Source organism: Telopea speciosissima, chromosome 9 (genome assembly GCF_018873765.1).
Source record: "Telopea speciosissima isolate NSW1024214 ecotype Mountain lineage chromosome 9, Tspe_v1, whole genome shotgun sequence".
NCBI classification, from domain to species: domain Eukaryota; kingdom Viridiplantae; phylum Streptophyta; class Magnoliopsida; order Proteales; family Proteaceae; genus Telopea; species Telopea speciosissima.
Genome location: NC_057924.1, coordinates 46,506,549 through 46,532,872, shown reverse-complemented (window position 1 = coordinate 46,532,872; position 26,324 = coordinate 46,506,549). Strand labels below are relative to the sequence as shown.

At 39.2% G+C, this 26,324-nt stretch overlaps 2 protein-coding genes across 4 annotated transcripts in view; one reads left to right on the top strand and one right to left on the bottom strand.

Annotated features, from left to right (window-relative positions):
- The window catches only part of LOC122639397 (50S ribosomal protein HLP, mitochondrial-like), a 38,797-nt gene extending 14,415 nt beyond the window's left edge, over positions 1–24,382 (top strand). The window contains exons 3-6 of one of the 3 annotated variants that reach the window (XM_043832246.1): positions 8,902–9,292; positions 12,464–12,485; positions 17,543–17,548; positions 24,372–24,382. In XM_043832246.1, coding sequence (XP_043688181.1) covers positions 8,902–9,276 — 375 coding nt within the window. In that variant the 3' untranslated portion in view covers positions 9,277–9,292; positions 12,464–12,485; positions 17,543–17,548; positions 24,372–24,382. Of the gene's footprint in view, positions 1–8,901; positions 9,293–12,463; positions 12,491–17,542; positions 17,549–22,486; positions 22,608–24,371 lie in introns of those variants that run through there. The other 2 variants (XM_043832247.1, XM_043832248.1) reach the window with 2 other exon arrangements.
- On the bottom strand, positions 20,810–23,931 carry LOC122639393 (probable inositol transporter 2). The gene is made up of 6 exons (XM_043832242.1): positions 23,710–23,931; positions 23,094–23,164; positions 22,392–22,727; positions 22,172–22,279; positions 21,385–21,981; positions 20,810–21,304 (listed from the first exon to the last, which is right to left on the bottom strand). Exons 1-6 carry the CDS (start codon positions 23,843–23,845, stop codon positions 20,834–20,836), a joined length of 1,719 nt encoding a protein of 572 aa, XP_043688177.1. The 5' UTR covers positions 23,846–23,931; the 3' UTR covers positions 20,810–20,833.
- Positions 24,383–26,324: the final 1,942 nt, after the last annotated feature.

The window sequence follows — 26,324 nt, the reverse complement described above, 5'->3', positions numbered from 1 at the left end:
TTAGTTTTTGTTTTAGTTGTTTAGTTGGGCTGGATTAGGACTCTATTTTGAGTCTATTTCAGTTTCTTAGTTAGTTTAAGTTGCCTAATAGGTTAAGGATTGGGTTAGGCTATTCCTTTTTAGTGTCTAAGTCTATTTTTGAGTCTTCTATATAAGTTTGTAAGGGAGGCTAGCATTGTACACGAATTTGATTAATAAAAAACTCAGCTTTATGCTTGCTGCTTGTGCTCCATTGTGAGTGTGCCTTGTGAGTAATATCAAGGTGAAGGGATTGGTAGACTCCGATCGACTCCTTGCACTGTGAAGGTCGGGAGGTTCAATTAATCTTCAAACTGCTGCCTTATATAGGCATTACAGTAAGTATCTTGCTGCCCTTTGCTCCCTCTTACACAGACCTGAGCTATTTACCTTCTTTTATCACATTCGACCTCCATTAAACCTGCAACAAAATTCTGCCCCCTACAGCAGAATTTGAAAACCTCTCCAAACCCTAACCTCTTTACATCATTAGGATCCCCTAAACCTGCATTTTAAAACCCTATAAGCCCCTTTCCTAAAATCTGCCCCTAAACCCTAGATCTCACAAACAGTCCATTTTCATAAGGCATCCTACCCGAAACCCTAGATTTCCAACTTCATCCAAATCAATCCAAACCTACACCAATAGACTCCTAAAAACCTGCACATCATTACCATATAAAACCCTAGCTCGAAACCCTAACCCTAACCTTAATTTCTGCCTTATTTAGCCTAAGCTGCCCACTTGGCCAGCCTTGTTAGGTGAACCCATTACCCTGGCTCCTAGTGGGATTACTCCTACCTAGGACTACATTGAAGGGTTTAGGGATGAAAATGTAGGAAGTTAATATCCCTTTTTTTGGTAGTTCAGATGCAAGGAAGCTACCTTGAAGTTGCTGGTTCTTCTGAAGACCATCTTGTTTTAACTAAATACACTTTTCTCTTTCTAGGTTTTAGCAGTCTAGATGTCCATAGATGAATTTCCACCTCCAAGATGTAACTCCATTTGACGTGGCTGATGGGATATGAAAAATTAGAAAGTAAATACAGTACTACAGCTAAGGAATCGCAGCAATCACCAATATGCAAAGAGGTAAAGAGAAACCGGAAAATTTTACCATCATATCAAAAGACAGGGTGATAGATCTGATTTCACCCTATTTACCACAATGAAGCCTATCCAATATAATAATTCTTTATTATCCCTAAATCTAAGGTAAAGTAAGTGCTAACAGTGTGGTTCATATCCTCAGAACTTCATGAAAGACAGTTTTTAAATTGAATCTTCTCACATCCAGCATTCATTCTCCCCCCTTAGTGTCTAATTTTAGCAGCTCAAGAAATTTGGAAATTCCATGTCTCGAGATTTCTGACACTTCTTCAAGTGCATCATCAGTTTCTCCAAGAAATAGCTGAAAACAGACGATGATTTTAAACTTCCAAATGCAATTGCTTTTTAATGGCAAGAGGGGGGGAGTAAGAGGTGCAAAAGCAAAGAATTGATCCCAGGCAGAGTAGAGGAAGAAGAAATGCTAAAGAGATGGTTCATCCCCATCTATATGAGATGATGACAAACCACAATGATTCTTAACTTACAGATCCTCTAGATTTCCAAATATGCCAAGAGAACGTTCTATTTTGTTGAATGAGTGAGGAAGAACCATGTTACTGCCTGTACTGAAAGTATTGGACAGGATAAATCTTTCACATAGACAGAAGCATGAACTCCCTGTCCATTTCCAGTGTCTTCAAAGAAAAGAGGTACAGACATCATTACCCAGAGACCATCTAAAAGATTTATAAAACCCTAAACCCAGAGAAGCTTAATTTACAAAACTAAAATCTGAGATCTCAATGCACAAACTGCACCTCATCTGACTTCAGAACCAGATATTTACACTTTACTTGATCCAAGTACTATGATTTCATACTTACACAAAACAGAAGAATCCCCATTGCTCAAATAAACCACCAGAAACTTCAAAGAGTTGGAAGATATGGATTTTGTAACTATAATCAACCAAAGTAACCACATAACAAAAGAAAATAAAAAAAAAGAATCACAAAGAGACAAAAAGTTAGGGTGGGAGGGGGCATAAGCAAACCACGTAATCCATAAAATCAACCCAACATACTCTATTACCGACTTTTTAAGACACCTCAGAGAGCACCAGAACTAAACACTGACTCGTCTGCCAAAAACCATACTCAAAATCAAGTAACCAACGAACCAATACTATCTACAAACTGATCCAGAGACACTACAGTAATATTCAGGAAGAAAGAAAACCTCAATTGCCTCAACCAGAGAAGAATTAGGGAAAACAGCAACAGCAAACAGAGCACTTAAATTTCACAAATTTGAAGTGTAAAACAAGGGGAGGGACATTAAAGAAAGTGCAGCAAGCCAGCAACTGCTTAAAAAAAGTACCTTATTTCTTCAGCAATCTGAAGTCCAAATCTTGAGAGATTGAGTAATGTAGTTCTAGATAGGGTAAAGCCCTACTAGAAGCCAATTAAACCAGGACCAATAACAAGGAACAAAGGGGCTGTTGGTTCTGCAGTTTCAGTGGGACAGAATTGCAGTTTTAGGTCAAATTTAGGGCTTAGGTTAGGCTAATGGAAGGGGGGCTTAGGGGGTATGGCTAGGCAGGTTTATAGGACTCTAATAATGTAGGTATTATAGAGTTTTAAGTGTTTTGAAAATTCTGTAAAACTGGGCAGCAAGATCTAGGGTTTAATGGAGTTAGGGTCTATGGGATTCAAACAAAAAACAAAGGGGATCGATTGGGGGAAAGGATTAGAGGGTTAGAAGAAGAAATTGGGTGTCAAACTTACTAGAGATTCCACTGGCAGCAGCTTGAACAGATGTGAAGGATAGAACCACCTTCGAATTGAAGAAGATCCTCCCAGCCGTCACGGCGTAAGGAGTCAACCGGATTCCACCAGTCCCTTTCCACCTTGATAGAACCACAAGGATGCACACTCACAAGGAGCAACACTCAACAGAGCAGGGCAGCAAACAAAAGCTTTTCATTAATCAAATTCGTGCTCAAGGCTTTGCCCCCTTACAACCTTATATAAAAGACTCAAAAATAGACTTCTACTCTAAAAAGGTAAGGCCTAACCCAATCCCTAACCTATTAGGTAACTTAAACTGACTAGAAAACTAAAATACTTAAAGAAATAGACTCAAAACCTGGCTGGACTTATAGAATCCTAATCCAGCCCAACTTACATCACATGACCACTTAAGTTGTCACATGACCACTTAAACAAGTCACATGATCACTTAAGTGATCACATGACCACTAATTACATAAAAAGCAAAACTAAGGAATTAAAATTGCTAATCCCGTATGCAACCTAATTACCCATATTTTAGGCCTATAAAAGTGGCCTATTAAAAACCCATGGGATCAAAGGCCCAACATACATATAACCCAACCCTAGACTTATTTCTAAAGAAATAAGCCCATTTCGGTGATGAATCTGCATCATTGAGATTTGAGAGAACTGATGTGAGTCTCTTGACAAGAGATTGAGATTTGAGAGAGACCGCGAGCTGTAGTTCTAGGTCTAGTCTTCAAGATGCACTGCAACAGTTGTAGCAGTCACAGGCAGCAGCAGCACTACAGAGAATCGAGCAGGGCGGGGGAAAAAGATAGGAGAAGAAGATAAAGGCGGATAAGGAAGTTCGGCTCTCTCAGCCTTTCATCCTCACAATAGGACAATCAAATTTGCACAAGTAATCTCATAGCAACTTCATTAAATCGTGGGGGTGGCTTCTAAAAGCCTTACAAATATATAGAGGGCAATAGCTTGCCTCGCAAGTTACAAGGAATTAGAAACTAACTTGACAATGTTCTAAAATTAGTAACTAGGAAAATCGAAATTAAATAGTCTTCTAAAAGTCTTCAAGTCCTCCAACTAGCTTTTGCTCCTTGTAGACCCCACCAAAGATTTCTTGTCATGTGGACCCCACTTCATAAGTAACCATTGGCCAGCAGGGATGACAATAAAATATGACTAAAATACCCCTCACAATCTAGGTTTGAAAGACCCAGCAACTCCCAGTGCGAGGGTGGTTGGTCCTATAATGTAGTCCTAGATAGGTAGGAGACCTACTAGGAACCAAATAACATGATCAATAGCAAAAGGGGATGCTGGTTCGAATGGACAGCCTAGGTTTTAGGTTAATTCTAGGGTTTAGGATGGGAATTTGGGCATGGGTCTTATATCGGTTTAATATGCAGGTCTAGGGGGTTATTATGGGATAAAAATAGTTGGATTTGGTTAAGTTTGAAAATTTGCAGAATTAGGGTTAGGGTTTCGGGTTTAGGTTTAAGGGTTTAGGCTGAAAACTGGGGTTTAGATGGTCAGATGGGACTCAAATTGGGATCGAGTGTAGGAGGGAGAGGGAGGGATGTTTGCTGGAAGTTTGGCATAGATCTGATGGTTGGAAGGTGAATGCTTGGGGATCAAGCTAAAATTTGAAGGAATAGTTGTAGGTTTAATGGAGGGGATGGAAGGCTGGCTGTAGTGATCTGATTGGGTCGATGGGAAAGGATGGATTAGGTTAGAGGATGAAGAGAGGAAGGATATATGCTGGAAACTAAAATTATTTACTGGTTTGATCTCCTTCAAAGGCAGCAGCAGCAGCAGCAGCTTGAAGAAGCTCGATTGAAGAAGAAGAAGAAGAACCTCCCGGTACTAGACAGCACCCTAGCACCTTGAGATCCACAAGGCAACACTCACACAAGGGAGCAATAGCAGCAAGCATAAAGTTGAGTTTTGATTAATCAAAATTCGTATTCAATGCTGGCCTCCCTTACAAACTTATATAGAAGACTCAAAAATAGTCTTAGACAAAAGGAAAGGCCTAACCCTATCCCTAACCTATTAGGTAACTTAAGCTGACTAGGAAACTAGAATACTAAAGGAAATAAACTCAAAACACGACTGGACTTATAGAGTCCTAATCCAACCCAACTTACATCACATGACCACTTAAATTGAATCAATTGGATGCAACCAATTTGAACCGGTTCAATTAAAAAACATAAAAATAAACTAAGTATTAGGCTAATCCCTTATGCAACCTATATACCCCTAGTTTAGGCTCATTAAAGTGGCCTATTACATAGAAAACCCTTGGGATCAAAGGCCCAACATATATATATCCCAACCCTAGACTTATTCCTAAGAAAATAAGCCCATTTGGGTGATGAATCTGCATCACCCTATGGCCCAAGGGGTTGGTCCACTGATTTGTCAAGTGAACCGGCCTTTTTCTTATTCTTATTTCTAGCATAATGCCTTCCAAACATCAGCTTATCTATATCATAATATCTCCCCACAGAAGAGGACTTTGGAGCCATTAATCAAGGGATTGGATTACCCAGTGGAGGACAACTAATTCCCAAGATCTCAGGTTAAAGAAAACAGGAATCAAGAGAGATCGGTTCCTAAAATCCAGGCCAGAACAATATCTCTAGCGAAGAAACAAAAGAAAAGAAGAGTAAGAAATTGAAGGACAATAGAAGAGGGAGGAAGAAGGACACACAACCAACTATCTATTGTACCACTCTAGTAACAATAAACAAACCCAAATTCTATTCATTCAAATCTGTCTAAAGATTGATTACATTTGTATTTAAAGAGGAAAATAAAAAACTCCTAAGTCCTAACTAGACTCTAAAACTGAAACAAACTCTAATTCAAACTCGAAAACTGAAAAAAAGGAAAGGAACTCTAGCCTAACTGAAAGATTACAGGGAGAAATCTAAATAAATAAATATAGGGAAGAAGAACACTGTCTGGTTGCGTGCGGCCTGCGCCTTGACACAGCCCTCCTGAAATGACTGTCCCCGCCACCTTGCAAAATGAAAAATCCCCCCTGGTCAATGCCCTGTGCATCCTATCCGCCACATGACTGGGCAACGTTCTTCCTCCCATAAAAGAAGGGTGTACCCAGTGTACAAGGTTCCTGCCACTGCATGGTCTAGTTAGGAAAGTCATAGTAGTTGAGTCAGTCTAAGATTTTAATTCTGTTTCTATAAATGAGTAATGTAACCAATCCCCTCTCCATGATTTGGAATTAGTGGATTGAATTGTTTGTTTGGAAACTTGCGAGCTGGTTCCTCTCTCTTCTCCCTTTTCTCTCAATCTGGTGAGAGACCTTTTGCTTCTTTCTTCTCTCTTTTCTCTCCCTCCTCCCATGATTCTGGTTTTCCTTCTTTCTCTCTCACCTGCTATATCGCTTTCTCCCCTTCCATGGTAGGAAGATTTCCCCTTTCTTTTTCCCCTTCTTGTCGATATCCTTCCTGTCTCTTCTATCTATTTGCTTCAATTTCAGATCCTATTTTAAAGCATTAACGCTGTAAAGACCAATGCACCAATTGCGGTACAATAGAGTTGTAATCCACTAGTTATTCCAGATGCTCGCCAATTCTGAAAAAAACCAGAGGTTATTTGTATTCCTCTGAAATCTCTACCCACGTCACCGTTCAATATTTCTTCTGTACATATTTTCAAAATAAATAAGGCAGGCGGGGTCTTTGGAACGACAATTGGTATCTTTATTACATTAGCAAAAGCTTATTTGTTCCTATTCATTCCCATCACAACAGGATGGACTTTGCCTAGGATGAGAATGGACCAACTATTAAATCTTGGGTGGAAATTTCTTTTACCTATTTCTCTAGATAATCTAATATTGACAACTTCTCAACTTTTTTCTCTGGGAAAGAATTTCTCTCGTCCCTCATCAGTCCATCCATTGAAAGAATTTAATGAGTTATTATTAGCCAAAGTAAATTTAGTAGTTCACGTGTTATGACTAAAGGGATCCTAACTAGTTTTGGACAAGACTGAGTCAAGAGTCTTTAACAAAAAAACTCTTAAAAAAACTATAATATCCTATTGGACCAGAAGTAAACTTGGTCCTGGTTCATCTCCATGTAGGCTCCCCATCAGGCTTGGGCCGGTCCAAGGATTTGCTCTTGCATCACCGGTTTAAGGCTCGGTTTAAATTTGGGTTAGGGATTAGTATAGGTTTGGGTTGGGTTTTAGTTTTTGGGATTTATTGTTGTAACATGCTGAAATCAAGGTTCTAATTCTCAGTTTCGAGGCCGGTTTCGACCCTGACCGAGCCCAAAAGTGGGGTTTTAAGGAGCTGCATGAAAATGAGAGAGAGACCAGCCTGACAGTCTTAGTAGTTGAGTCAGTCTAAGATATATCGCTTTCTCCCCCTCCATGTAGGGATGTAAATGAACAGCCGATATCCGTTTCCGTATCCGTATTCGTATTTGTTTAGCACTATCCGAGTCCGTCCGAAAGCTAAACGGATGTGGATACGGATAGGCTATATAGCTGTCCGAAAAGCTATATTTACATGTAAGTGGATAAAGTATCCGAATCCGTCCGAAAGTTAATCGGATGCAGATGCTGATATAGCACTATCCGAGCCGAATCCGATCTGTTTACAACCTTGCCTCCATGGTAGGAAGATTTCCCCTTTCTTTTTCTCCTTCTATTTCTCTTTTTCTTCCCTTGTCGATATCCTCCCTTTCTCTTCTATCGATTTGCTTCAGTTTCAGATCCTATTTTGTAGGAAAGAATTTCCATCTTCCCTCTCATCAGTCCACCATCGGAAGGATTTAATGAGTTATTATTAGCTAAAGTAAATTTAGTAGTTCCAGTGTTTTTTTTTGGGTGAATGTAGTTCCAGTGTTATGACTAAAGGGATCTTAAGTAGTTTTGGACAAGACTGAGTTAAGAGTCTTTAACAAGAAAACTCTTAAATATTTTTTCAACCATCAGCTTGCATGTGTCAGACACTTCTGTACTAGCCAACAATTTATTGAGCGCCTCCAATAAATAAAGAAAATAAAAAACCATTGGGTGTCAAATGATCAATCACATTTCTGGTGTTGGGGACATGATCTGGTAGATTCTAATCATTTATTGAACGTGAGAGACAGTAATTATGGCTATAAATGCTTGATCTATAGATGTTCTTGCCACTTACTAAAAGTCAGTATCAAACCATTAGTAGTTATCCAACGGGTACCTGGTGTTCACTTCACAGTTTACCTGGTCAGTCTGGAACTGAGGGTTAATATTGCTTATGAGTTTGCAATAGAAGGGTACTGATCGGTAATTGCCAGTGTCTTTCATATCCTATTATGTAGTGTATGCACAACTTATTCATCGCAGGTAGTTGTAGCTCCAGCTCTTTCCTATCCTTGTTAGTAGGTCTATCTCCACCTCCCCCTTTCCCATGCTCCTTTTCCTTTTTCTGATATATTTTCCTGGACAACCTTTAATGTCATATTGTATCTGAAATTTGCACCTTTATAAACTTAACTGACTGTAATAGTTATGCAATAGGAAACTTACACCCAGGCAAAATTTGGAGCCATGTTTGTCAGTTGTTTAAGCATTCTTTTCTCAGAGAGTTGGTCTGTTGTTAGGTCTATCAATGGACCATTAGCTTGGGCACTTGGACCATTTGGGCTGTAAACAGCTGTCTGAGGCTTGGTTTAAAAACGTCGTTATGAATTCCTCAACTGCTAACAGTTTGTGTATTCAAAATCCAAACTCATTTCAACAAGGAAATATAAAGATAATTTGTCAGTTACCTGCTCACTAGTACTAATATGGCCAATTCGGTTGTTCTTAACTAGGAACTCTATTATACCCTAATTTCATTTTGATCGAGTAATTGTGATTATCCATCTTGTGTATTCCTATCTCAACAGATTGAAATATTTGACATTCCTTATAGTTAACTTCGAGTTTGTATCTGTAACATTCTCATTCTCTAGGTATGTCTAGTTATGAGTGGCCAAGCTAATAGTGTTCTTTGCATTTTTGCAGCAGCATAGAACGTTCATACAGATGAGGACGAACCTGAAAGTAGTGGATAATTCGGGGGCGAAGCGGGTGATGTGCATACAAGCTCTGAAGGGGAAGAAAGGAGCAAGATTAGGAGACACAATTATAGCATCAGTAAAGGAAGCCCAGCCTCGGGGCAAAGTGAAGAAAGGAGATGTTGTATATGGTGTAGTTGTGCGTGCTGCTATGCAGAGGGGCCGTTGTGATGGGAGTGAGATCAAGTTTGACGACAATGCAGTTGTTCTTGTCAACAAGCAAGGAGAGCCAATTGGAACTCGGGTATTTGGACCTGTCCCACATGAGTTGAGGAAAAAAAAGCATGTTAAAATTCTCACTTTAGCAGAGCATATTGCTTGACGTATCATTTTCTTTCTTTCTTTGGCAAAAAGTTTTTTGCTCTGCCGATCAAGGGAATCCGTGGTCTAAAGCAATATACTATGTAAATGGAATAATTACTGCTTGTAGTACGAAGTGTCTGAAGTGCTCTTGTATTCATGGTTATGTCTCATCTAACTTCTCAAATGGTCCGGCGGAGCAATGGCCCTGCCGGTCTTTGTCTTTTCCTTATTTCCATTTTTTCTTTGGGAACAGGGGAGGGGGTGCTTGCATGAGTTGTTAAGCGCTCTGAACAATGTGACCTCATGTTTGATTGGACTCTCATGTAAGCTGTACTTTTATTTATTTTTGGCGTACTAAATCAACCTTTGTTTGGAGTAAATTTCCCCTTCCCCCTATTTCCTTGGATCGGTCTTGCATGCTTATATCTGAATAAATAAAAAGGTTTCATGGGTAGGCCGTTTAATTAGATTTTATTAATTTTCTGTTCTAATTCTCTTTAAATCAAATGGGTAAATAAACTTAAGGGAAAAAGTTCTCTGTACGGGAGTGTGGCCTACACCAGCACTCCCATGAGTCTATCTCTCTGCTCCCCATGTGAAAAGACACCTCTGTCCCCCCTTGTTTTAAGGAGGAGAGAGATAGACACATGCAAGTGCTGGCGTAGGCAACACTCTTGTACAGAAAACTGCTTCCCATAACTTAAAATGACCAATCAAGGCCATCGAAGTAGGAGGCAGTGGACATATTATTTTATATATACACATTCCACTTTCTCTAAGTACCCAAAAAAAAAAAAAATAGTCCTCACAATCATGCAGCCTGAGGCGAATCTGGCTCTCCTCCAGCAGTGGCGGGAGCTGGAGGGTCCAGCTCTCGGAAACCACTCGAAAAACAGAGAGGGGGCCAGGGGGGGTCATTGGTCATATCAAGGTGTGCCAGGTGAGACCCAACTGTGAAATAACCAGCCCATCCCTGTTTTTGCTGTGGTCTAGCGGGGCTGGACCCTCCAGCTCCCGCCATGGCTGGAGGAAATCCATTTCCGCTTGAGGCTGACTAGCAAGATAATGAGTTTTTTTATGTTTTGTTTTGATAGTGACTCTTACGAACAGAAACCCCTGGGGAATCAAAGTACAAAGCAGAGCAAATAAAAGGTGGAGAGTCCACCCAAAAGTGTTCATTGAGAGCCAATACACCCTGAGAAGCCAAAAAAATCTGCTACCAAATTGCCCTCCCGTAACGTGTGAGAGAAGTGCAGGGAATTGAAGTTATCTTTTAGAAGAAGGCAATCTTCCATGATGTGTTTAACCCGCCATGGTATGACAGTTTCAGAGCCTTGGAGAATGGAAGTGAGTAGTAAATTATCGCTTTCAATGTTTATTTGAGTATAGCCCAATTGCTTAGCAATGATAAAAGCCCTTTCGTACTACAAGATAACGAGGTACGAGTTTGAATCAGGTATTCCATCTAAGTTAACATATGGGTAAAAGTCTTTGGATGGCTACTTAGGGTTCACAAACCCCTCCTAGATTTGAGTATGTTCCTCAAAATACCCGTTGATACCTCTTGCGTGCACCTGAACCTGTCTTGGTGAATGGATTTTCGTTCACCGTGATTGAAGGGAAATTTGGTCATATACATTATTTTTTTATACAAACTCAGTGCAGATTTCTGTAAAAAATCAATTTCTATTGTACTTCAATGCCCACAACCACTTATTTCATATGTTTAATCTTTCTGCCAATTAAAAACTTGAAAATGGGATCCGAATTGGGTCTAGCCAATTTCGATCCAGATTGGATCAAAATCGGGTTGGATCTTGCAATTTTTGAATTGGCCAGTGACTTGGTAATATAATATTATTAAAAAAAGGTTAAAAGTTTCATGCACGGTTGTATATAAGAGGAATCTTTTACACTGATTTTTAGTAACCGTCAGATTAAAGTGTTTTAATCTGAACCGTCCAAGAATAAACTAATCGTAGATAACTCCTATACGGTTACGGTTATCTTTCAATACCTTTTCAAATACTTGTAAAAGACTTTTGTATTTATCAATAATGATTAAAAAACATACTAATTAAAATAAAAAAAAACCAAAACAACTTCCTCCTTTGTTTCGTTCTCTGCAACTATTTTTTCAAATATGTTCTCCCTTCAAACAACTTCCTTTTGTTTCTTCTGCAACTCCTTTTTTCAAATACGTGGAAGATGCAAGCTAAGAAGGTGAGGAAGGTTGAAGCAGCGGAACCCACACACGAAGAAGAACCAGCAGGGCTTGACGACACCCACCACGTTGACGAATCCCATGTCCGTTGCTGTTGTTTCTGATGTTTGGTGCTCTCCGGGAATAGATTTCGTCGCCGATGCTGACCCTGTTGATTGTGTTGAAGTGAGGAAACCTGTGGCAGGAAGAGGGAGAATCAATGGGAAAGGATAAATCACAGAGAGGTTTGCCTCTCCCCCCAACCCCTCCCATTTTCCACTGCCTATTGATCTTAAAAGAGGGGTGGCCGTCATTGTGGAGGTGAGAGAGAAAAGAGGGATTGAGTGGAGAGGATTCACCAAAAAAAAAAAAAAAACCAAAAGGAAAATCAGATACAAGAAGAGAAAAAAAATAACAGAGTGAGAGAGAAAACAAAAAGAGAAAGGAAAAGAGAGAAAAAAGGAACAAAGTGGAGAGAGAAAACAAAAAAGAGAAAGGAAAAGAGAGAAAAAAGGAACAAAGTGAGAGAGAAAACAAAAAAGAGAAAGGAAAAGAGAGAAAGAAAAATGAAAAAACAGAGAGAGAGTTTGGTCTGAGATAGTTCATCGCAGCCCTTTCTGAGCCGGGGAAGAACCAAGCTTGTTGCCGCTGCCGCTGCCGCTGACGCTAACCAGTGCTGCTGCCTCCTTTTCATCCTCTCTTATTTTTCCTTTTGAATTAAACCCCACGAATCTCTTCTTGTTCTTCTTCCATTCAACTGAAACCCACCTTCCATTTGTCTATCACCAAAACCATCCATTAATCCCACTTCTACCATTTTTGTTTTACCCCAACAACATCAATCACCGATCCATTTCCCCATTCATTTTCTAATCTTCTTTCATCTTTCCTATCTTCTAAAATCCCAGCCCAAATCCACCAAGCCACTTTCTCTTCCATTTCTGCATTTGATTTCTTGTCTTTGGAATCCAAAATACCCCCACTTCTCCACTTCCTTTTCCGGTTTTTGTCATTCCATTTGGGAGGTATCTGCAACATTTGTGAAGAAGGCAATGGAGCAGTTCGTGAAGTTTGCTGTTGTTTAAGCGGTTCTGCTAGCATCACTTGAAGTCTCAGTTTCCATTTTTGTTTGGTTTTTTTTTGTTCAAATAAGTTTGTAATAATCCTTTCCCCATTTTGATTCCCTGGCTTGTAATAAATCCCTATCCCCTGCTTCCAAAGTTCATTGATCGATTGCATCATGGGGCTACAAGTACCTTTCGTGTGGTCGATTGAGAGTTGAGATGGAGATGAAAGAAACCGGTGTTTGAAGAAGAGTTGCAGAGAACGAAAAGGAGTTGCAGGCCAAGAGTAAAGTATTTGAAAAAAAGAGAGTTGTAGAGAACGAAACAACTTTCCTTTTTTTTTTTTTTTTCTCTAATCGTTCTAGTTCCCTTTTTTTATTTATTGTTGATATATACAAACGTATTTGAAAGAGTAACCGTATATGAGAAGTATATATCATTACTTTATTCTTGGACGGTTCAGATTAAAACAATTCAATCTGACAGTTACTAAAATCCAATGTAAAAGATTCCTCTTATATATGACCGTCTATGAAAACGGCCCCCTTAAAAAAAAAAGAATGGTACTTTTTTTTTTTTTTTTGGTATAGAAAAGAATGGTTCCCACATCAACAAAATATAGAGTTCAATGAACTTGACATTCCCAAGGAAACTACCATATCTGTGGGTGACGGATCAATGATGTTTCCTTTACCTATAACACTTAATCCTTTACCTGTGGATCATGAGGAACCTCATCAAGAAATTCCTCATGAACAGGTACTACCTCATCAAGTTGTGAACTATTGGATCAACATGAAAATGTTGACAATAATGCATTGGTACTATGATGATCCTCAAGAGCTTGAAAATCGACGATTTCTCCGGACTATTATGTTTACCTCCAACATTGTGAATTTGATATGGGAATAGAATGAATAGATGAGGATCCTATATTGTTTTCACAAGCTATGGACATTCATGATTCCAACCTATGGCTAAATGTTATGAAAGATGAAATGAAATCAATGTCAAAGAATCAAGTATGGGAGCTTGTAGAATTTTCAAAGGAAGCTTCAACCGTTGGTTGTAAGCATGGTATAAAATCTCGCGAAATATCGGCGAAATATCGCCATATTTCGTGAATCTCGACATGATCGAGATACGAAACACTGCCGAAATATAAAAGTACAATATCTCGTCGATATATCTTGATATTTCGACGATATATCGTGGAACTCACGATATATCGCGAGATATCACGATATATCGCGAGATATTGTAAAGTGACAAATAGTGTCACATTCAAAGGCCTTATAAATTCCATATTTCGCAGCTCTTGGTCGATATTTTGACCGAGAGCTGCTGAAAATCAAATTTTCTCTCTTCTTCCTCATTTTTGCTTTTCTTCCTCCCTTCCAAGCCTCATCCAAGCATTGTTGAAGCTCTCGTCGCGGGAAGACGCTCGGAGGGTCATCTAAGCTCATCATCCAAGCCTATTTTCATTATTTAAGGTAAATTATATTTCTCTAAAACTATTTTTTAAAAAAAACTTTGTACAAATGTTGTTGGATGTTGATGATATTAATATATGTTAGACACCGGAGGCCGATCTACACTCACGGTGTCGAAATTTTTCCCATATGCATTTTTTTATTTTTTTGGTTTTAAAAATTCATTTTCCTACAACTAAAATAGGAAATAATTAGGGTAATATGACTTAGATGGTAATGAATTAAATATATGTTAGACACCAATGGCCGATCTACGGCTTCATGTGTCGGATTTATTTTTCTGCTCTTAAATAATTATTTTAATTTTCGAAAATTAAGAAAAATATATAAAAAATTAAAAAATAGAAATAAATAAGGAAAAATATGAGTTTTAAGTTTAAAAAATAAAGAAAAAATATGAAAGTTATTTCTATATGTTTTGAGATGCATTACATGTATATTATGTTTACTAATTCATAGTTTTGTTGTGTTAGGTCAATACTTATATTAACATTATATATAAAAAATTGGTTTTAATTATGTGAAAAATATAAGGGTTAGGGGAAAAATATTAAATAACTATACAAGTGTATTAGTAACCTAAAAGTGTCAATTGAAGTGCATCTACATTAAGTTTTTTAATTATTTGTGTTACTTACATTGCGATAAACAAGTATCATTATGGCGGATCGTGATAGACAACGTCAGCAGGGGCAAGCAAAAGGTGGGGGAAAGTAGTCAACAAAGGGGCGGAGGGAACAAAGAGAACAGAGGGAACAAGAGAGACCAACCACCAAAATAGGGGTGACATTGCATGGTTACATGGTACTCCCATTGATGGGGATAAGAGAAAATCTATATGTAATTATTGTCACATGCAATTTATGGGAGGTGGGTCCAAGAGACTTAAACAACATCCGACCTGGAGGATCTAAAGATGTTGTAGGTTGTCATATGGTCCCTCTTGAAGTAGCCAGGAGATTGGTGATAGTTTGAGGGGAAGAAAGAAGAGGAAGGCGCGACAAGCAAAGGATAAGAGAACAACTTGAGGATACGGTGAGGAGTTCGATGGGAGGAGGAAGACGATACAATGATGATGACTCCTCCTCCTCCTCCTCTGATGATGACATTGCGATGCTGATGACATACAAACAACGAGAGGAGGCTAGGGATTTTAGGCGGATGTTTCAAGGAGTAGAGGAAGTTTTCAAGATGATCGCAGAGACAAAGAGTAGGGGTAGTGGAGGAGCGGCAGCTCTTGGAGGTCCTAGAACTTTGAATCCTTTTAAAAGATCACAAAGTGTGAGGGCAACCCCAACACCTCTACCGATACACATCACCACTATCAACATCCGATCCTAAATTGCATAAGAAGAAAGGAAGCGTCAACCCATAATCAAAGGAGCATGGAAGGGGATGAAGGGATTGGTTAAAGAATCAATAGCTAAGTGGATGCTATACCATACCATCCCAAACCATCGCACAAGGCCCCATTATGATACCATGATAGATACCATTGCGGGCGGCCCAGGATTCAAGGGCCCCACCCCATATGAGGTAATGAATGTTTATCTACCTCAACAAAAGAGTGAGATTGATGAGTACATTAGTGAGATGAGGAATATGTGGGAGACATATGGGGTGACTATAATGGCGAGATGGATGGATGGGCCTACAAGAAAGTCCATCATCAATTTCATGGTTTATTGTGATGGGAGGACGGTGTTCCTCAAATGTGGATGCATCCAAAGAGATAAAGGATGCAAAATATATTCTGATTGTTAAAGGAAGTAGTGAAAAAGATGTGGGTATTGAGAATATTGTCCAGTTTGTAACGGACAATGGAAGTAACTTCAAGTCGGCCGGTGAGAAGATGATGAACAATAATAAGTACCGGCTCTTCCGGACTCCTTGTGCAGCCCATTGCATTGACTTAATGCTAAAAGATATGGGAAAATTAAAGTTGGTGAAGATCGTGGTTGAAAGTGCAAGATAAGTCACCAACTTTGTATACAACCACTCCTATGCACTCAATCTATTGAGGGAAAAATGTGGGGGTGACTTGGTTAGGCCTGGCATCACAAGATTTGCCACCAACTACATTGCCCTCAAAAGCATTGAGACAAAGAAGGCCGGTGAGAAGCATATTTGCTTCGAGGAGTGGTTTGAATGGAAGGGTTCCAAGGCTGCAAATGGGAGGGAAGCACAAACAACGATGTCATCCGAGGACTTGGACCAAACTAAGCAAAGTGGTGAAAGTTTTAGAGCCGGTAGTTAAAGTTCTACATGTTGCTGACTGCTCTCGAAGGGCCCAACCATGCCAGTCCTATATCTTCAATAGACTTGATGAAAGATAGTGTCTATAGTGTGGGTCCTCGCGATAGCAAACACTTCTTAGATATCATAAATGCTCATTGGGAGAATCAACTTATGCATCCACTTTGCATAAGGTTTGGTGAGTAAATTTGTTTTATGTTTACTAATTCATAGTATTATTATTTACTAATTACCTATGCATTTGACAATACCTCTATTCTATATGTCATATTTCAGATACTACTTGAACCCTAAGTATCAATATAACAATAGGCTTGGGTTGGAAACTCAACTTATTGATCTTTGTGAAACAAGTAGTGAAGAAGTTGGAGCCGGATGGTGCACTACAAGCAATTTGCAACAATGAAGTGAGTTCATTTGGAAACTCAACTTATTGATGCTTTCAAATAAGTAGTGAAGAAGTACTTACTAATTTTCCACATGGGTGTAGATCAAGGTATTTAGGGATGCATTGGGAAGTTTTGGAACCGAGGTCTGCGATACAAGGCGAGCACGTGGTGATCTTGTGTAATTCTTTTAAGTTTTAAATTACATATGTATTGAAATTTGAAAGTTGATGAGTATATACAACATTTGACACATGTCTTTTTGTTGTAAACTTGTAATGCAATTGAATGGTGGGTGTTGTATGGGGAATCGACTGAAAACTTAAGAAGAATAGCAATTAAAGTCCTTGCCCAAACATGTTCGCATCCAGTTGTGAGAGGAACCGGAGTACCTTTGCACTCATCCACTCCAAGAGGCGCAAGCAGATTGAGGTCTCAACGTTTATCCGACATGGTGTTTGTGCACTACAACTTGAGGCTGAAACAACACATACGCATGGGACATGAGGGACGAGGGGCACCATTGATCTAGCGACATCTTTCAAGTTGACTCGGACGATGAGGACCCTATTGTGGATTGGGTGAGGATAGAGGTGAGCCAGTGTTGGATGAGGAGGGAGGTAGGCCCAACCCCATGATAGCTTCGAGATTGGTGCGATGTGGACGAGTATATGGCCGAGAGGGTCGAGATACATGCAAGGGAAGCCTCACCCATACCATTCCAGCCCACTGGTGGCAATGTTGTTGATGATGAAGACTGGTCTAAGTCCTCAAATGATGATGATGGTGATGATGGTGATGCTTGGTGGTGGTGATGGTGATGCTTTGGTGGTGGTGATGTTGGTGGTGGTGATCTTGGTGAAGAATATGACGGCATGCGGAGCGTTATGTGGTAGGCCAGGAGAGGCCCGGATACGGCACTGTGGACCCACTCCGATTCACTAGAGAGACACGGTTTGATCATGCCACACAAGATACGGACCACGAGCACGTGCCCCGCACCCCCACCCTCGAGAGGCCCCCTACATACATACAACAGAGCGTAGGGGTGACAAACACGATTGCAACTGATCACATGGACATTGATAACCTATCTAGCTCTGTTGGTGGTTTGAGTATGGGTGATAGGGAGGGAGGACCGATTGGACATTGGCGTGCCCCATCTTTTGACGCACATGCCACTCCATTGGCATCGGATTATGGTGCATCACAACCTTACGGTGGATATGGATATGGATCATCATCATATGGGCGGTTTAGTGGGGTAGGGGACTATGACTACCGTCCCAGGGACATACTAGATCATCTTTTGTAGATAACATCTTTGCATACCCTAGCGGACCTAGCTACCAACCTCACCACCCATACATGCAGCCAATGCCATCGCCTCTTGCGCCGGCGCCAACATCATATCACAAGGATCATCTTCTTCACGATTGGATCGATTGGTAACCCTAGTTTATATCCTAGGATAGGTTACCTACAGATGTTGATGATTCCATTTACGTGACACTTGTGGATGACTACACTCGTTTCTTCTCCGATTCTATACCGTGGTCCACATATGTCCTTCAAACAGAGAGCAATGGAAGTCAACTCCAGAGGCATGAGTGGGATTGATCCAGGAGAGGCAAAGAAACTACTATTAGCGGTTTAGCACTTGTAATTTGTAACTTAAGTTGTGATTTCATTAATCTATGTGTATTTAACTATTTATACATTAGGTCGGCGACCGTATGTCAATCAAGGGTGCAAGCCCAAAACACCAATTTGAATTCACATTTTTACAATTTTATGGTTTAAATGTGTTTATTAAGCTTAAATAAGGCTGTCCATGAAGTTTCAGGCCTAAATATGGCCAAATACCCCCCGAGATGGACCCCCGAAATATTGCAGAAAAAATGCAATATTTCGGGAATATTTCGCGATATCTCGGATATTTCGGATATCTCGGTAGGCCCGAGATACCGATATATCGTGAGATATAGTACCTTGGTTGTAAGTGGGTTTTCAAAACCAAAAGAGACCCAAATGGTAATATAGAGACATATGATACAAGGACAGATTAGTGGCAAAAGCTTTTAATAAAAAAAAAAAGAAAATATAGATTATAAAGAAACATTTTCTCTTCTATCTAGAAAAGATTCCATGCGAATTGTCATGGCACTGGTGGTACATTTTGACCTTGAATTGCGTCAGATGGATGTTAAGGCGACATTCTTGAATGAGAATCTTGATGAAGAGGCATATATGAAACAGCTGAAAGAATTTTTTTTTTATCAAAAAAGGGACATCACTTAGTCTGCAAGCTTAAAAGATCTATTTATGGATTAAAACGAGCTTTTAGACAATGGTATTTAAAATTTGATCATACAATCACTTCATATGGTTTTATTGAAAATCGTATTGATCAATCGATTTGTGTCAAAACTAAAGTAAGTCGTTTCATAATTTTTTATTTTATATGTAGACGAAATTCTTTTAGCAAGCAGATATCAGTTTACTACATGAGACCAAGAATTTCTTGGTAAATAATTTCGATATGAAGGACACTGGAGAGGCTTTCTATCTTTTAGGCATAAAAACCCATAAAGATAGGTCAAATAAGACCTTAGGGTTATCCCAAAAAGGTTATATCGATAAGGTTTTGGAACGTTTCAATGTGGAAAATTTCAAACCAAGTGTAGCACCAGGAGACAAACTTAGTCTTCAACAATGCCCGATGAGTGAATTGGAGTGAAATGAAATGCAAAGTATCCCATATGTGTCAGCAGTAGGGGGTTTGATGTATGCTCAGGTATGTACAAGACCTGATATCGCCTTTGCAGTGGAGCCTTAGGAAGATTCCAATAGAATCCTGGTATGGCACATTCGATTGCAGCAAAGAATATGCTGAGATATCTCAAGGGTACCAACTACCCAGGATCATATACTAACTTACAGGCGCGTAGACAATTTGGAACTCTGCAGATTATGCTGGGTGCAGTGATACAAGAAAGTTTATTTCAGAACACATTTTTCTGCTTGCTGGAGGAGCAGTCTCTTGGAAGAGAGTGTAAAGCATAAAAAAACATCTTCTTCCACAATGCAAGCGAAAGTCATGGCATGCAATGAAGCGGTCACTCAAGCCTCATGGTTGAGGCATTTTGTTACAGATCTTAAGGGTGTTCCGTTTATTGAGAAACCAATACAGATATTTTGTGACTGTACAACAACAATACGTTTTTCAAACAACACATGTTTAATGACTCTCGATGTGAACACATTGAGAGCAAATACTTTGTTGTTAAAGAATCTGTTCGAGATCATCATCAAGTGATTATAGAACATATTAACACTAACGAAATGATTGCAGGTCCTCTTACCAAAGGGCTTCTGCCCAAGGTATTTGTACATTATGTAGGTTTTATGAGATTATGTAATTCATTATGTGACTATCTGGTTAAACATTGCAATGTATAAATATACGGATTTCGAATTGAAGAAATAATGCTATTTCATTGTCAAGCTCATAAGTTTATGCACATTTATTTTTTAGAGGGTGACAAATATCCAAAAGTAAAATGGACAATTAAAGTTTGCACAAGAATTAACCATGGAGCTAGTTCTAGAAAGTTGTAAAATAATTGTTTTGTTTGAAGATGACAACTCATAGTGATACATGAAAGAAAAAAAATTAAAGTTCGAAAACTTGGGACCGCCATGATCTATGAGTTTAAGTTTTCAATGTGAAAAAAAGTTGTCCACATATTTGAATCTATATAAATGGCCATATATAGTTTCTGCGATTTCGTCCAAGTGGGAGAATGTACGCTGATGTGGACTTATTGCCACATCATCCTACATTACTTTAATAGTGGACAGAGAGTTACATTAAAGGAGTGTAACTTCTCATAAGTGTCTCCTTGTCTCTTGATGGTGTGAGACCAAGAAGGGATAGAAATTGACTTCAACCAAAGAGGAAGTGAACGACATCAAATTGGATGCGTCAAGCTTCATCAATCATGAGCAATTGGGAGTGCAACTTGGGTTCTAATGGAGGGATAGAAATATATGTTACTGTTCTCTTACTATAAATAAGTTTCAATCTTCAAAACCACCCTGGGTATCAATTTCCAGTGTTTTTTATACAATAATCACAAAGATCTTACTATGACACTCTTGATTCAAATTCTTACTTCTCGAAATCATCCGAGTTCTTTCTCCAGAACTTAATCTGTAGAGCTCTTCGGTCCAGCATTTTCTCAACTTCCTCAATTGGTAGCCCCTTGGTCTCTGGCACACAAACCAGAACAAAGAACAAGGCAACTACAGAGATTACCCCAAAGATTAGAAAAGTCCATGCAGTCCCAATTGCCTGTGTTAAGGTGAGGAAGGATTGAGCCACGATCAGGTTCGAGATCCAGTTAGCAGTGGCAGCTATCCCTCCACAGACACCTCTGAATCTCAAGGGGTATATCTCTGAGTTCACAATCCATGGAACAGATCCCATCCCAGGAGAGAAGAATATGATGTAAAGGGCTAATCCAATTAAAGCAATCCATCCATGTCTGCTAGGACAACCCCTTGTGTACCATAGTCTATGTTCCCCTTGACACATATCCTTCACTGTTGAATTTGAGATCAAACAAGCCCCTGGGTATACTTGCAAAAGAAATTAACAGGAAAGTTAGAACTCCATAGGAAGAAGGTGGATGAAAAAGGCCAGGGAAGAATTTAGCTTACCTTGTTAGTTGGAGATGCACAGAAGCCACAAGATGGAGAAGAGGCCTTCAAACACTTCATGCAGTCCCAAGTTACAGATGTGGACTGGAAATCTGGGCAGGTTAAGTTAGAGAAGTGGGCTGTCTCCTGCCTGCTAACCAGGGGCGAGTGTGTCGTGGTCTCATGGAAAGTAGCTGAAAGGAGAGCTAGTGAGACAACAACACCAGTTAGACCGATGATCAAAAGTTTTTTCCTTCCAGTCCTATCTACAAAGTAAATGCTCACAATGGAGCCCAAGGCATTGAGACCAGCTGTGATAAGGGATAGTAGGAGAGCTGTTTGGTTAGATGCAAAACCAGCCAACTGAACAATGGTGGGACTGTAATACATTACTGTGTTAATGCCCACAAATTGTTGGAAGATCTGTAGTCCTACACCTGCTACAAGTCCTCTTCTTACTGTCTTGGTTTTCAGTATCTTAGTGAAATTGATCTTCTCTGATGATCCTTCTTCCTTGATCTCTGTCTCAACAGACTCTTTCAGAGCTTGTATCTCTATTTCAGCCTCATCCGTAGGGTAGATTCTTTTGAGTAAGGCTTTGGCTTCATCTTCCCTTCCCTGTATAACATTATAAATACACACGAAGCAAAAAACTGGTTTTCTTAATCATTTGCAGGTTTTCTTAATCATTTGCAGATAATTGGAGCTCAAGTTTCAACTTATCTAGATATATAACAGTATAAAAATTGTTTGAAAAGGTCTCATTTGAAGAACTCGAAAATAATTGGGAATAAAAATATGTGTGAACCTTTCTATAAAGCCAGCGTGGTGACTCTGGAAGAAACCACATTAGTGCAAATTGAAACAGAGCTGGTAACCCTGCAACTCCAAGCATCCACCTCCATGTCCCAGGAGCCTGAAACATCAAATCTGATGGGTTAGTTAAAGTTGTCTTGTCTATTAACACTAAACCAAAAGAAACAAGACCAGATCATTACTACTACTTTACAGTATTATGGCTTAATTACCTTGGTGAATGCTAAGTTGATCAGGTAAGATAGAAACTGGCCTCCTGTTATAAGGAAACCATTGGTACTAACCAAGGCACCTCGGACTTTAGCAGGAGAAGCTTCTGAGATGTATAATGGAGATGTCATCGATGCCATACCAACACCGAGACCCACAAAAATACGACCAATGATCAGTAGAGCTGGGTTGGGAGCAGAGGCCATGACAATAGCTCCTTTGAAGAAGAGAGAGTCTGCAACCAGGATTGAGATCCTGCGGCCATATCGATCGTTCATCCATCCACCAATTGCAGCACCAATTATCGCACCGGCAACTGCCATACTGACAATGCTTTCCTATAGAAATGTATATAATATCACCATGCATGGTCAATAGATGTTTTTTATTGATACAGAAGGATAAGAAATTTACATTCTTGAGATCCATTAACAGAAGTACTGTACTTCTTTCTCTTTGGATGTTGAATTAAAACAATGAAGGGAAAAACACTGAAGGCTTTCATTTCAGATCTATGAATTCATACACTGTGTGAGATCAACTTGGCTAATGAAGCCATTTTGATTACCATTTGGAATTGTATTATGGGTATTAGAGAGCCATAAAAAAGGAATTCAAAAAGGAAGATTGGTGTGAATCTTGTGAATAGTGATGATAAGGAACTTTGGATGATTAAAGAAAACTAGAAAAGTATATTTCCTCACCTGCAGAATGGTCTGCCTATCAACAGCCTTGAAGTCATCTCTAATATAAAGAAGAGCACCAGAAATGACTCCTGAAGACCAGAAAATAAAAAAAGAAAATTTAGTCAGCAGGAACAAAGGGTATTTTTTTTCCCTTTCAGCTTTAGAGCTTAAACTAGAGAAGTCAACAAACTAAATAACCAACATAACAAAGAAACAGATCAACAGAAGAATCAAGCTGAAAAAAAGGCAGAAAAGAACTCTTGAATAGGGAGGGATAAAAGGATTTTCAACTCCATTTCAAGAAATTCCACAATATAATATCAAAAAATAAAACTTAAAACAATTATAAAATTGATAAACTTAGTATTTTAAAAGAGTCAGAGGGAATGAACTTCAAACCCAGTATTCTTGCTGTATCTATCTGTTCTGTTGCATGGAGTAATATCTAATTTATCATTTTTCTTCCAAATCTCTATCTTACTCGAACAAAACAAATCATGGGTAATTAATCGAAAACTTCAGGTTAAAATCATCAGTGAAGAACCACAGACACAAACAGAAAACAAAAACTAAGACTTGAAGATGAACAAAGACTTAAATCACAAAACTACTAGAGATAAAAAAAAACAGATACCAGTATCATAACCAAAGAGCAAACCACCGATCCCAGCAGAGAAAGCAAGCTGAAGAACATATGGGTTCTTCCATGCCAGAGAGAAACATTCTCTGAAAGCAGAAACATCGGTTCCTGGATGCATTCCTCCTTCCATGACTCAAGCACACACACGCACACAAAAATCACAATATCCTTGGCAGAAATAGCTACAAACACTGCAAGGGCAAATTATTATGTTGGCATGAAGAAAGAAACTGAAGCACAGCGGGAGAGAGAGAGAGAGAGAGAATCCAATGGAAGTTATAAATAAGGCGAGGGATACACTGAGATTCCTCCAGAAGCCAATATGCAATAGTCAACAGGATTAATTAATGAATCCTCAGTCCTCTCACCACGTTTTTCTGCTACACCACTTTTCCAGTAGAAACTGAAGTAAAAACTGCAACAAGAAGATAAGAACCAAACTAGTGTCCCGAAACTGTAATGAAAATTACTAAAAGAAGATAAGCACCAAACAAGTAGGCCCAGTGGCCCACAGAGGAGGAGGGCTTTTCGCACTCACTAGGAAACCCCTTGCGATTTTGGTGTTTCCTTTAAGATTGTTGCAGGGAAGCTTTGTAAAAGGTAAGGATGAGATAAAGTCACCACTATATTTTTCTAACCTCTTTTGACCTTTCTAGCAATTGGGTATTTCTCATAATCAGAATCAGTATTTGTTTCAATCACAAAAGCTCAAGTAATTTTCTTCAAAACCCATAAATTGTTTCCAATTTTGATTTTGAGGGTTAGTTTTGATTCTCATTCGGATTGCTGACCTTGGACACCATACATGGAAGGATAGGAACATGGGAAGTTCTCAAAACAAACCTAACACTCTTAGTTCAGAAATGGTACAAATGTGTGGTGGGTAAGACGGTTATGGGTGACAGTCAGAAGGAAAGAAAAAAAAGAACAGAAAAAGTGTTTATTGGTAGCTGATCCGGATTCAGTGTTTGGGGAGGGTTATTAATTACAAATTCATCACCTTCTGTTTCTGATGTATACTTTGAAGGAATCCAATGGTTACATGTGGGAAAACCCAACTGAAGAGGAGGAGATAGTAACTGTTGAAGTAGTGAAGACTTTACGTAAGTCACAGTCACAGAGCACAGAAGCTCACTCTCTTCTTGCCGCCTGGGTTGGTTACTTAATTGGGTTTGGCTGTTTGAAAGCTAAGAAGAAAGAAGACAAAACGCATGCTCTGATGGGACGGGTTCAAACGCTTTTTCGTGACAGGCAAAAGACTTGCAACTGCGGATATGGTGGGTGGGCACCATTAATCAAGGTTTTAAAATTGGGAATCAAGAACGGAATCGATCAGGGAGGATTCCGATCGGAATAGCCTGAATCGGCTCAGGAATCGGGAATCTTAAGATATTTTATGGTGATAATCATGTTTGATGTATCTTTATCATATCGTCCGATACCGGTTTTGTTAGTCATTGATACCGATACCCCAATACAGTATTAATACCGTGTCGATAGCACAATACGGACAAGAGGTAAAAGTGTCAAAACACTCATTTTTTAAGGAGAATCAGGGGCAAAGTTGTCTAATATAGCTGATCCAGGCCAATATTGTATTGGTATCGTATTGGTTTTGCAGGTCATCGATACCCGTTTTGATACCGTGCACTAAAACCATGGTGATAATTGAACCGGTTTAGGAATAGGCCCATGAATTGGGCCAATTCATGATGGTTTATAAAGAAAATGACTAAAAATCGGCCGATTTGATTCCGATTCTAATTCAAAAAGCAACAATTAGGAATGGTGGAAATTGGGATCAGTGTCAACCGATTCTAATCCGAATCGATCGATTCACTGATCCAATTCTCAATTCTTAAAACCATGTGGATTTTTGAATTTTTTTGTGGTGAAAACTGTAAAAGTGGAATCACTCGTGAAGAAGATAACGCAGGGATCATTATCGTTTCTGATTCCCCTGCCCGGTACAGTGGTCTGGTCCTCTCATAGGGGGCCGAAAATAATGATCTAACCCCCCATCCGAACACACTGCCCAAGGGAGGGTAAAACGTCATTTCTACCTCCCTATGAGAGGAACTGGACCATTGTACTGGGCAGAGAACCAGACAGTAAAAAAATTCGACACCGTGAAAAGTCCATTATATCCTTTGGATTTGAAATATTTTTCTAGACAATGCTAGACAAAGAACAAAAATACCTTATGTCTTACCTGCACCCATGCATGCTGCCAATTTGAAGAATCAAGCTATCCAAAAATTTAATTGAAAAATACCTAGGAAATAGCACATTTTTTAAAGCAAAACAGAACACTAGTCACTACCTGTGGTTCATGCGCCTGCACATAAGAGGACATGAAATTACAGCCTCGTTCCTAATGAAATCTAAAATTCCATCTATATTGATGCTCTTGTGTATGTTCTCATTGATCCATGTGCTTGTTCAAAAGTGACACGGTCAGACAATAATCTCTTTCCCAAATTTTAATTAAGAAAATAATATATAATATAAACCTTAGGTGAAATAAAATTATATCCAGTTACATTATTTTGTTAAAGAGATTTTCTTATTGACATAATGACATCCATGTTGATGTCATAATAATTTGT

What these genes read in the sequence shown, in the direction of transcription:
- LOC122639393 (XM_043832242.1), bottom strand. Translation starts at nt 23,845, where the DNA reads ATGGAAGGAGGAATGCATCCAGGAACCGATGTTTCTGCTTTCAGAGAA. An exon ending in ATAGGCAGACCATTCTGCAG is followed by an intron (nt 22,728 to 23,093) that starts GTGAGGAAATAT and finishes ACATTTCTATAG; the next exon opens with GAAAGCATTGTCAGTATGGC. An exon ending in CACGCTGGCTTTATAGAAAG is followed by an intron (nt 21,982 to 22,171) that starts GTTCACACATAT and finishes AATGTTATACAG; the next exon opens with GGAAGGGAAGATGAAGCCAA.